Here is a 12949-nt window from a genome sequence, read left to right on the forward strand (position 1 = left end):
AATGATTCTAACATATCTGTATTGGTTTATACGTTTCTATAATAGTCATTATTCAATATAATATCAATTTTATCTTATAATTTTACATACTTTTTTTTGAAAGAATAGTAGTTACGATACAAATAAGGACTTACTAAATTTCTAATTCCTCACTCTCCTTTAAGCTTAAAGCTTGTGTTAGGAGTGCCTTTAAACCACTGCGCTATTAACGCTTTGAAAACATTATAAATATAAGATATTATTTATATCTATAGTTATTTCCAAACGTCTAAGTCGTGTAGGAAGGAAGGAAATATTCTGTATGGAAACATTCGATATGTTTCATGACGATGCGAATTACGAAGTCAGGAAGCTTATAAAAAGTAGCTCACGCAAATGAATCCGAAGAATATCGACGTAATTGCACAGGAAACCGAGATCGTACTTAATATTTAAACATATTTTAAGAAAATGCACATTCCAATTGGTCATCTCAGCCAAAATTAGTATTCTCATTGAAGTCTAGTGCTTAACCTTATCTAAAAGACGACGGATAGTTGATATTACACTATCGTATTCAATTCCTTTTTAAAATATTTATTTGGACGACAGACGAGTAAGTAGGTCAACTAATGGTAAGTGGTCACGCCTATAAACACTGACACTGCAAGAAGTATAAGCCACTCCTTACATAGTCAATACGCGGTCAACCAGGCGATCTCATATGTTGTGCCCCTTGAGTCTATAATTACTAGTTATTTATTCTATTTTATCTTTGACAATAATACAGTATTGCAATTTTATATTAAATCATACTATCGCAGGCAATTGGTTTTAAAACGGCGCCTTGATGAACGGTAGATGTGAATGATATTGGTGAATACCATTCAGGAATCTCGTTGAATTATATATTTATAAAGGCATTCCCTTAATTTTAATTAAACTTTGATATATATGTATATTATAAGGGAATCAAAATGGGCAAATGGAATAAATGGTTTACTTCAAATCTTGAATAGTAGATTATCTAGTAAGTGGACTAAAATATAATTTTATTAAAAAACTAGTCGACGTGACATTATTATATAAATTTTAATAGTATATAAGCGTATAATACCTAAATCACTATACATAATGTATGAAAACATACATCGCTTACGTCGTCAGTCGTCACTAACTAGGATGTAGTTCAACTCAACCTCAAATAGATGTCAATGCTCTGACAAGTGACAACTACGTTGCGGTTAGAAATCATAAGAAACGGGGAAGTAGAATAATTGACGGTACTCTAATACGTGCCATTATAGTAATTATACATCAAATGTAACATAAAATGTCTGTAAATTTTAAATGACGTAAGCTCCGACTGATTGGTTAACAGCTTATGATCATAAGTACGTATGAACAAAAGTGTCTATTGTATTTAGGTATGTGTGTTTTTGAACAAATAATTGCTTGCACTTTCTAGTTTTAAGTGAGTATACAGTATAGTTATATAGTAAATTTGCACTCACTATACGTACTCTTAGATGTTTCTTTTTATTGTAACAACAAGTGCATGTGAATTATAGTTTTAGTAAAAAACAATGTATGTAAATTGATTAAGTAGGTACATGTTAAATGATTTAGATCTTGAATTGTTTCCTTTACAGCTCCGAGCTATAAGAAAATATTTACTTACGTACATACCACGCAAACGTATATTCAATGTTTTTATTTATTTATTATTATTTCACTAACAATAGTTACAATATACACATTAAACAAGCTCATTACTATACTACACTCACTAGCAACTACAATTTTACACTGCCTTTATACTATATAAAAAAAAACAAATTATATAATTATTTAACATAAACCTATGGTACACCTCACCGATAGTTATCTTTGGGTTATTTATACTAATGTTATAAGCGAAAGTAATCTGTCTGTTCAACTTATCTTCGCACTTCAACCGCTGAACAGATTTAGATTAAATGGTATTTAATGGTATAGAGATAGGTCGAGTTCCGAGACAGGGCATAGGGTACTTTTTGTACTATTGTAAGGTTTTATTGAAATAGAAATAAGCGTTGAAGATGGGAAGACATTTACCGAGAATGTAATGTTGCCTTTATTTTGGGACTTAAAATAAAGTTTAATTTAAAAGATTACATAACTTCAGAACCAATCAAAAATCTTAAACAAATTAGAATAAGTATATATATTATTTAATTCTAAGTAGTAATCTAGTCATGAACTTATTCCACGTATAATTACGACTTAGCCGACCTTTAGGTCAATCAATACATAAAGTTTGTAAGTGCATCGAAGGTTCTCCACCATGTAAGGTTTAAGTATTTGATTTGAATAAAGGACATGGAACAAACGAGGTTTCATCACAGCTTCAATTCATCCTTTTGTATAATGATACGTTTATTTTTATTTATACTTAGTATCAAACGTGCGTGCATGAATAAACCTTTCTTCAACTAAATATTTTCCTGAAGAGTACAGCTGAGGGCCTTTACCCAGCAGTGAGACGTCTAAGAGCTTATTCACTTGTGTTTGAAAGACAAATGAACGAAGATTTTCATATACGTTTTACTTTTTCATTTCGGTGCACATAAACCTGAAAGTTTTAAAAATCGATATTGCTTGCTTTTATTATTTATCAATAACAGTCTGTTACATGCACCGATTGCATAAACAGTAAATTACGTTTATTAGGAATCTGATTCTCGTAACGACACCGTCATCAAATATCACATAAAAATTTAATTCAATCGAATGAGGTAAATAATGTTGCAAGAAATCGGTAAATGCTGTCGGCGTTATGTAAGTAGAGTAAATAATAGTTCATATGCGTCAAGTGAAATATTGGGTACAGCTAAAGATGATGGATTTAGATTAAGACGTTACACAAAACATTGCGTGATGATATTGGATAGAAAACTTATTTGATGACTTTCAATTAAAATTGTGAAATTTTGTTTTAAAAGTTAGATTCGATAGCAGGAAATCAAACAACATTTTTTGAAAATGTTTTTATTTTAATTGACTAAATGTTTAATTCAATGCTGCAATATTTTACACACTGTGATAGGGGTGGAATACGATCGATATAAAAATAAAAAATATATATAAATATTACAATAAATATATAAGTATATACAGAAGTTTATAAAGTAATCTATTAGCTTACCCGATTCTATATTTAATTCTGACATTATCTTTAAATAGCGCAATATCTACTCTACATGAACACGCACCATTTTCACCACTTTCCATTTCGGACGCCACACTTTTTTCATAATTCAGGTTATAAAAACCATTTGCAGTTTATACAGATATTACAAAATAACGAGTAACACACACAGCACTAAGGTCACAGAACGATCGTTTCGCAAGACAAAAATGTACTGACGGATTAACTGAACTCTGAACATTGCCAACTGGGTAGATAGGTTTTGCAGCAGCAGACACGCGATTTATACGTAACTACACAATTTTAATATCGAAAGTTCACGAAATATAACAATAAATAAGCATTTACATTTAATAACGCATTGAAGTTTATGATGTAGAAGTTATAATTTACTTTTGTGTTCAAGTAATTAGTTTGACTACATGTCCACTTTTCTATCCCAGTGGAAATTAGCTAAGTATATTTATTTCGCATATAGTTGATATGCGAGGGCAGTTACTCGATAATGGTTCATAAGGTTTCATATTTAATCACAAAGAATGTTCGTTTGAATTAAAAAAAAAGGTACTGTTAGTATCATGCTATGAGAATATAGAATATTATTAAAACCGTGTTGGCGCAGCGATGAAATTTTTTGTGTCAACGAAACGTCTATTAAATATTAGTACACGCGAGCACCAGGATGCTCCTGGTACGAGCTTTGCCTTGAACATGCAACATCTGAAGGCAACACAATTTTTGCCTAAACTATATACGGTACGTATCCACCTACCTATTTTATTGAGCCTTCGGAAATTTATTAGTATATATAAAAATCGATAAATTTAATTTATCTAAAATTATAACAGTTTTCTCAATTCATAATGGCCTATAAAAACTTGAAATGTACTTACATATTAAAGTGAATAATACAAAAATATTTTATTCACAAATAAATTGTAATTGAAACAAATGATTAAATTATAGTAATAACTATGCGATTCGAAGCCGCAAAAAAGTACTAAATCAATACATTCCCATAGGTTTCCTAGCTTGCAGTGGAAGCGTGAGAGTAATAGCGATTGCACTAAACAATTAATGCATCATGAGTGATTATTTCGTGCAAATTAAATTGTGTCAAATGCCTGCCCCACATCGTATTGTCTCGCCGTGGGATCAACACGCCACTTATTGTTCATCGAGAAGCAAATTGACGGTAAAATAGAAAATGGTGAACAATGGTATGATTTTTTTTTTATTCCCGCGCTGAGCCAGTTCGTATCCAAGTATTTGTATTTATTCTCCTCATTTTGGCATTTACATCAGGCCTTACAATAATATTGCAAAACAGTGAAAACTGAATTATGATAATCAATGTGCCTCTATGTTTTACTTACATCTCAATTATAAAACCAATAATGGTACCCCTATTGTAAAATAAATCTGTAATATGCTAAATTATGTGCTAGTTATAAAACTTTATGATAATATTATTTACAATATTAAAATAAATGAAAGTCTTTTATTTATAGTGTAATTATTTCATTAAAAAAAAACACATGATTCTTAATTTCATTTGCAATAAAATCACATTAACATATTAACGTTTATTAAAATAAAACATTACACCAAAAACAATTGAGAATCAATTAAATTTCAGAGGTGAAGTCGTTTTGCTGACGATTTATAATCAGAAATCTCGAGTTTCACTTTGCTTTCCTTGCTTCATAAGAAACTGTAGTTATATGCGCATAAAAATGATAACACATCAATGTAGCGAGCGTCGTCGCCGTCACAACACAAGGAAATATTTACCGATCGTCGTAAAGATAAATTGAGTAAAACTCTAAGCTTACCTAATACACTTGTTTGATGGATCGAAATACGTAATAGTTACGAAAAAATGGATAGCTATTATAATTCAATAAATAATAGAAAATGATGTCTAGTATTTCTAAACATATTTCTTTTTATTAAAAAGTTTAATTGAATCCATCGAAAAATCTGAATCTGTGGTATTTTTTACTAGGTAAGGGTAAAGGTCACATAACACAAATTAAATTTCATAATAACAAGTGCCTGATGTTGTGCATGTTTTACTAGTGGAACTATTTTAATTATAAAACTAGCTATGCCTCACCCCACCATAACATTAAATTTTACAAGCCTATTATAAACACATGATGAGTTTTTTACCATGTGATTCTTATTATCTTAATAACTATCAACGGCATACACAACACCGGAACAGATTAATTTGCATTGTTGTTTTGTTTTATATTACCTTAAGCTTACCAGAATACAGGTCATATTTTAGATTCTTCATTGGTCCTTATTGTCTTAGTTATCATAGTCATAGGAATTGAAAATTTGTGCATTACACTAAGCTTTGATATTTCTGATATTATTATAGATGCCACCGATGTTTAGTCATTATTCATGAACAAAAGTAGTTATATAGAATATATAGAATATTTAAGGTGGAGCTCTGGTATTTTTATTCCTGCCAAATGTTTAATTTTCTTATTTAAATTACTGATGTTTGAAAGTGACAAATGTTACAAACTAATTTTAGACTTATTGTTTGTTAAAAATGTGAAGATTTAATGTTATTTTACTGTAATTGTGAAATTTACAGATTAAGGTGTCCCAGATTAATTATTTACATAAAGATTTTTAATACAATGTAATAAATAATATTGGTGGGCATTGAAAGTGCTTGGTAATGATTTACAACTCTCACAGTGTTATGTGTCATCTAGTATCAGTATGTCGCCTTGAGTGTCAAATGCATACAAATCAAACATTTGTTGGGCATACCAATCTAGACATATAATAAAATTGGAATATCTGTTTGTAATATTAAAATAGCCCTTTTTTACTCAATGCATATGTATTTATACATGGTACCTATACTAAAATAACATTTTTTACCATTTTTGTTGGTCTGTCTGTCTATTTGTTCCAGCTTATCTCTGGAACGGCAGGATCAATTTTGTCGGGTTTTTCACTGGCAGATAACTTATATAATAAGGAGTAACTTAGGCTACAATATTTATTTTATTTCTTGTTAAATTCAAACATGTACAAGGTTGTGTGCACAGTTAGTTGCACATATAAGTGCAATCAGTTATAGAGAAGCACTTACAAATCTAGTATCATCAATCCAACAGAAGCATTATCAGTGCTCATTCCTGTAGTGTTGGGTCTAGCAGATCATCATCATCATCTTCTTTGCATTGGTCTAAAAAACACTTCATCAACCCAAAATAACTGTTATAAGGGAAACTAATCATTAATCTGATCTAAAATTAAATCTAAAAGTAACTAATCTGATCTTAGGTACATAAATTGTTATTTATAAATCTAATAGAATTTGGAGGTCAAGTAATATTCACAAGGCATTTTGTTGTTAATATACCCATCAACTCAAAACTAGATTTGAGATTTTGGTTAAAAAATCAGGGACAAAAATTTATTAAATACTTGTAAATATTATACTACTTTTATAAAAACATGAATTACAATAATTTATGTATAACAATATATAATTATAAAATGTGGGTACAGTTAAATAAAATACAATACGTTAGTATAATATAATAATAATGAATTAATGTATCTGCATGTGGTGTAACTTTTCAGACTGCATTTTGATATTATTGAGCATACTTATTGTTAAATGGTATATTTTCCTTGACAATGTTTAACTTGAAACTATCACTTACCACATTATTGTAATTGAAGGCTGCTGAGCCAGGAGCGAAATATTCTCTATTTATTTTATCACCCATCACGACGATATACGAACCACCAATATGAAAACATCCAATCACAAAAAACACTCACAAAAATCATTTTAATGTCCAAACCATTTCGAAAACTTTTAAACACAGAAAATACAAAAGGTTCTTTTGTAAATCCATTTTTCATTAACCGTTGGGAGCGTCCGAACTAGCATTGTTTAGACACAAGAATTTACTAAAATATAATTGTTATTTTTTTTTATTAGCATGTCTTCATCTATAAATACACTATTTTGAGCGGAATCGGTTAAAAAGATGATTTGCTACGAATTTATTATATTGTAGGTAATAACTTTTACAGAAATTTATCCAACACTTGACAATTTACCTTGACACACAAATGGTAAATTGGATACTTGGACTTAAATTACACTTGACTAATGTGTAAGTTATTGACACGAAAACTTATTCTGACTATTCACCATGTGATATATTAAATTCAATGTGAGTATGTAAATACAAAGAGCTTTATCATTAAAATATATTATAAAATCTATTTGTGAGGATTAATATATTCAGAGTATCCGAACGCATTTAATATTTTTGGTTATGGCAATAATTACATTTTTGCATTTGAATGGCTGCAAAAGACTTGTATCTATGTTCATTGTTCATTGTTCACTGTTCAGTATATAATATGTATTATCTATGTATCTATGGCTGCCTAATAAAACAATAAATATCAGAATTGTCAGATTAGTAAGATATTTGGTAAAATTTGTTTTAATTTTTAAGACGAGTAAAAATAATTTTCCTCACTTTATTACATTATTTTTGATGATGTTGTAGTGATTGTGCATGTAATTTTTTTAAAACAATTGATTTGACTTCTGTAAAGGTCAGTGACAACTGACAATGAATATAAATGCCGGTTAATTTATTTGACATATTATTGCATTTGGATAGTAAATAGAATACCTACTGTTTCAGAATATTGAAAACATTTATTTCGTTAATTTATATCTATAGTAAATATAAGACAAAATGCACAATTTAGACTCTGACAGTGAAGACGAACTACCTCCAGGATGGGAAGAAAAATCAACCGAAGATGGAAATGTTTATTTTGTTAAGTGAGCAATTTGTAGTGATTTAAAAGTTAATTTTCTAAACCAATGATTAATAATTAACATCGTCATTAGGGCTTAATATATAAAATATTTTGGTCCCTTTTATTAAATGAAGTTCTTTTTTCAGTACATGTAATAATAAAATACAGTGGACCCATCCCCGCACAGGACATAAGAAAGTTATTCCGAAAGATTTACCTTTTGGTTGGACAAAAACTATGGACGAAAACGGTAAGCCTTTGTACATACAACAAGAAACTGGAAACAAAACATATGTTGATCCAAGATTAGCGTTTGCAAAGGAGGAGAAAAAACATGTAAATGATTTCCGTCAAAGGTTTGATGGCTCGTCCACAGCTTTTCAGGTGATTATTTGACTGAATTAAATGATAAATATCTTAATTTCATAGAAGCTTTAGGTATTAAAAGTAATTACTTTGCAAAGGAGTATTTACCAAAAGTAATTTTTATTTTAAATATTTGCATTGTATTTTTGAATAATTTCAGTATATTTATTATTAAACCATGTTTTACAGGTTCTTCATGGTGTGGATCTTTCTGGCAAATATGCACTTATAACAGGATGCAATGCTGGCATTGGTTTTGAAACTGCAAAATCCTTGGCAAGGCATGGCTGTAATATCCTATTAGCTAATCGCAATATGGAAGCCACACAACAAGCAATTGAACAGATTGTCAAAGACACTAAAGTATCAGAAGACAACCTTAAAGCAATATACTTGGACTTGGCCTCGTTGAATAGTGTAAGAAAATGTGCAATGGCTGTAAGAACAGTTTTTTCAGAGTGAGTTTTTTTACTTTTCATGAAATAACAATGAATAAGAAAAGGTGCATATGTGCAAGCTTTATTGGTGTTTATTACAATACCCTTTACAGGATACAGAAAATATGGAACAATTTTTATGAAAAATTTCCTGTATCCAATTCTATTATTTCTTTATTAAGATTTTTATTTCTAAATTATTGTAAAATAACCATATGGTATATAAATTCCATTAAAAACTAAAAATACTATTTAATTTTTTTTTCCACATGTGCTTAGTGAATTGTACTTTGTTTTATAATCATAATTTTAATTTTTCAGTCACCTTGATATGTTAATATTGAACGCTGGTGTGTTTGGACTCTTATATGAAGAAACAGAGGATAAATTGGATAGAACATTTCAAGTAAATCATCTGTCACACACATATTTAGCGTTACTGTTAGAACCATTACTGAAGAAAGGGTCCAGAGTAGTGTTTGTGTCTTCAGAATCACATAGGTAATAATTAATTATTATTAATTTGTAATTATTTGATGTTTATATTATTAATAATTATTTTATACTACTTTTGACTATTAAATTCAATTTAAAAATTCAAAGAAGATAATAGGGAACATGCAAATATAATGTTAAAAAATTATAAAAGAAGGGTCCAGCAAGCTTTAAATTTGATATAACATTGTTTTTTAACAATAATTACGAATTAAAGTAACTTGAAACGGAACATATTTCAAAAGACTAATTAGCGGTCAATGACGTCACACCTGTTATGGCTATTTATTTGAAGTTATAGTTGTAAAAAAAGGTAATATTGAAACGAAAATTAATTGCGTATTTGAAATAAAATTGGAAGTTGGGTTTCTCAAAGCAGACTCCAGATTCCTCTTTTCAGCTTGAAACAACTTTTATCCTAGTTTTGTGTTAGAAGGTCCACTCTTGATGATTTATTTGAAAACTTTGTTGAAGTAGATGAACACATTGGCACAAACATACGACAATACAGCTTTTTTCGGAGTATCGAGTAGTCTGTTTTAAATTTTACAAAAAAGTATCTCAAAAGTCAAGAAAAAATGTATAAGTATGAAAGCCAGTGAGGACAAGTATGATTAATGGGCCAATGTCAGACAGGAATGACGTCATACGAAATATAGATCCGTTTTCAATAATCAAAAATATTGCACCTTCCCTATACTACAGTAATGATATACTTTGTTATATCTTAGTTTCAATTAAATTAAATATGTAAATGGTGGCCAATCTTTAGGGAGAGCGCTCAACTATGTAGTGTAGTGTTTATTATAGTAGAAAAGTGTGTGCAAACATAGGTGCACTCTCCATCTATCATTCTCATCATTCAAATTAGAAAGAATTGAGGACAATGGCTAAATGCTTTTCAAGGCATAGGAATCTACACATTTCAAACTTTTCTGTATATATTTCTGAGAGTTTCAGGCTTCCAGACTGTAGCAAAAAATTTTTTTTTATAGAAAATCTCAATAACACTTTATTATCAACTGGGATCTGCCTCGTTTTTTTAGTGCCTAGACAAAGCATTAATCGGGTGAATAAGACAATCATTAGTGATTATAATGTAATAATTTGTTACAAAACTGATTGATCCATTTGGATAGGTTGTACTATAGAAATATTAATTGTATCAATTATATTATTGGACCTTAAAGAGGCTAAACTAATAACATTTAACAAATAATATCTCTTTTAAAATATTGAATATCACATCTTAATCTTTATTTCAGAATGGCGAGTTTAAAAAATGTATTTGTGAAACAAAATCTTGCACATCCGAAGGAACAATACAGTACATTAATAGCTTATAATAATTCTAAATTATATAATGTTATTACTGCAAAGGCAAGTAAACATATCTTGTAATTTTTATTAAATGTATAATATTATCAGGTCATTTGGAATAGCTGTTAGGGTGGGAGTTGTTTGATGTCAGTTATGCAGTAGTGTAGTTTAATAAAATAAATAACTAAAATTGACAATGCTACTGACTGGTTGGGCGTGTCTTTTTTCATTTTTTTTTTTACAAATGAACGAAAACCTGATTATCTTCAATAAATAAGGCTGATGATACAAACTTTAAATTCCAGGTCTTAAGTCTAAACGGTGGGTTTCAAATGGATGATTAAGTACTTACATAATATTGCTTTAACATTTATTATTTAACTACTGAGTTTCTTACTGGTTCTTCTCGGTAGAGTCTACTTTCCGAACCGGTGGTAGCTTCACTTAATTGTAAAATGACGATTCAAAAGTGCTTGTAGAAGCCTACTTGAATAAAGTTTATTTTGATTTGATTTACGTTTATATTCCTAGTAGTTTTATGAGCGACTAGGTTATAAAAGATTGTCATAACTGATAAGTTAAATAATGTATCATAAAGGTATTTTGCTTAACAGAATTATTTTTTTACTTTATGTAACTAACTTTATGTTCCAGATATTAAGTGAAGAATGGAAACATAAGGGTATTGCTGTAAATTCCTTGCATCCCGGAAACATGGTTTATACAAATCTGCCTAAAAGTTGGTGGTTTTATCAAATGTTATTTATGCTGGTGCGACCTTTTACTAAGTCTCTAGAAAGTATCCATATTATGTAATCAATGTGTACACATAAAACAATATTACCTAATTTATATATCATGAAAAACTGCATTCTGAGTTTTTGTATTACAGTAAAAATAATTCTTTTAAAGAGGCACAAATTATTCTATAATTTATTGTCGAATTGGCAGTTGTTGTAAGTCATGCTTGAATATAATCGAGATGGCCCAGTGGTTAGAACGCGTGCATCTTAACCGATGATTGCGAATTCAAACCCAGGCAAGCACCGCTGATTCATGTGCTTAATTTGTCTTTATAATTCATCTTGTGCTCAGCGGTGAAGGAAAATATCGTGAGGAAACCTGCATGTGACAAATTTCATAGAAATTCTGCCACATGTGTATTCCACCAACCCGCATTGGAACAGCGTGGTGGAATATGTTCCAAACCTTCTCCTCATAGGGAGAGGAGGCCATTAGCCCAGCAGTGGGAATTTACAGGCTGCTGTTGTTGTAGGGGTCTTCTCTGTTCACTTAAGTTTGGAATCTTTCTGATTGGCTGAAGTCAATCTGAATATGGTTGTTGAGGTTTTTGCCCAGTATGCACGCACCTCCTTCTGTATTTACTATTCCTTCCTTATCCCTTATCGGCCTCCAAATCGTCGAACTTATTAATATTATTATTTATATCAGTTTAAAAAGACAATGACGATTCAAAATATCTTTGAAGATATTGCTATTTTATTTTAAAATTGTTAATTATTATTTGTATTTTGTTGAATTTTTTTTTCTTTTATTTCATTATTATTTTTTTGTTTTCAGCAACAAGCAGCTGCAACGTCTGTATACGTCGCAACGGCATCCGAACTGGAGGGCGTCACAGGACTTTACTTTAATAACTGCTTTTATTGTGAAGAATCAGCCTTAGCTCGGGACAAAGATATAGCGAATGAGATTTTCTCTATATCGCTTGGCATGATAGAAGAGAGAATGGGTCGAGACAATATAGAAAAATACATTGAGAAATATTGTAATCGAAAAGAGAATGAGACATAAATGATAAAATTATATAGCTCGATATAAATATATGGAAATATTTTGATTCAACAGGTTTGGTGTTTGGTTGTTGAATAATTTAAAGGTTTGGGAAATAAGTATGATCAGAATTATATGTAATCGATTTATTATTCATAACTGAGGTGATTTTGTTAATACTTTGATTAGTATATATACTCAATATTTTAATCAGTTACATTTTAATCGGGGTATATGTACATACATGTATAATTTTGTATTAAAAAATCAATTAAAAATTGCAATGGATCGAAACTATATTTTTTCCAATATGTATATAGATTATAATAAATAAAATGTATTCAGTTAAGTTTTGAGATTAAAATAAAACAATTTAACAATTTTGAGATTAAAATAAAAGTGGCGGAAATGTTTTTTTTTTATTTTGTTCTTTATTTATTAACCAAATTATTTATGAAATTTTTATTTGTAATAAAAGTTTATTTTAATATTGGTTAAAATTTTCAACGCCTCTGGGTTTAATGCATAAGAA

At 29.6% G+C, this 12949-nt stretch overlaps 2 protein-coding genes across 6 annotated transcripts in view; one reads left to right on the plus strand and one right to left on the minus strand.

Annotated features, from left to right (window-relative positions):
* The window catches only part of LOC124531643, a 70797-nt gene extending 63545 nt beyond the window's left edge, over window positions 1-7252 (minus strand). For 3 of the 4 annotated variants that reach the window (XR_006966597.1, XR_006966598.1, XM_047106113.1), the window contains exon 1: window positions 6877-7251. Coding sequence is in view for 2 of the 4 variants with exons in the window: in XM_047106113.1 (XP_046962069.1) it covers window positions 6877-6942 (66 nt within the window). In the remaining 2 variants the exon portion in view is untranslated. Of the gene's footprint in view, window positions 1-6876 lie in introns of all 4 variants that reach the window. The other variant, XM_047106111.1, reaches the window with a different exon arrangement.
* A 338-nt stretch (window positions 7253-7590) lies between these two features.
* Window positions 7591-12764, plus strand: LOC124532005 (WW domain-containing oxidoreductase). Of its 2 annotated transcripts, none has more exons than XM_047106620.1 (8): window positions 7591-7665; window positions 7885-8027; window positions 8152-8389; window positions 8561-8829; window positions 9130-9309; window positions 10569-10683; window positions 11278-11418; window positions 12205-12764. In XM_047106620.1, the coding sequence occupies exons 2-8, from the start codon at window positions 7939-7941 to the stop codon at window positions 12436-12438; spliced, it is 1266 nt and encodes a 421-aa protein (XP_046962576.1). In that variant the 5' UTR covers window positions 7591-7665; window positions 7885-7938; the 3' UTR covers window positions 12439-12764. The 2 variants fall into 2 exon arrangements, with proteins under 2 accessions (XP_046962576.1, XP_046962577.1); XM_047106621.1 differs by having other exon boundaries at window positions 7635-7653.
* The last annotated feature ends 185 nt before the right edge of the window (window positions 12765-12949 follow it).

Source organism: Vanessa cardui, chromosome 8, assembly GCF_905220365.1.
Source record: "Vanessa cardui chromosome 8, ilVanCard2.1, whole genome shotgun sequence".
NCBI classification, from domain to species: Eukaryota; Metazoa; Arthropoda; class Insecta; order Lepidoptera; family Nymphalidae; genus Vanessa; species Vanessa cardui.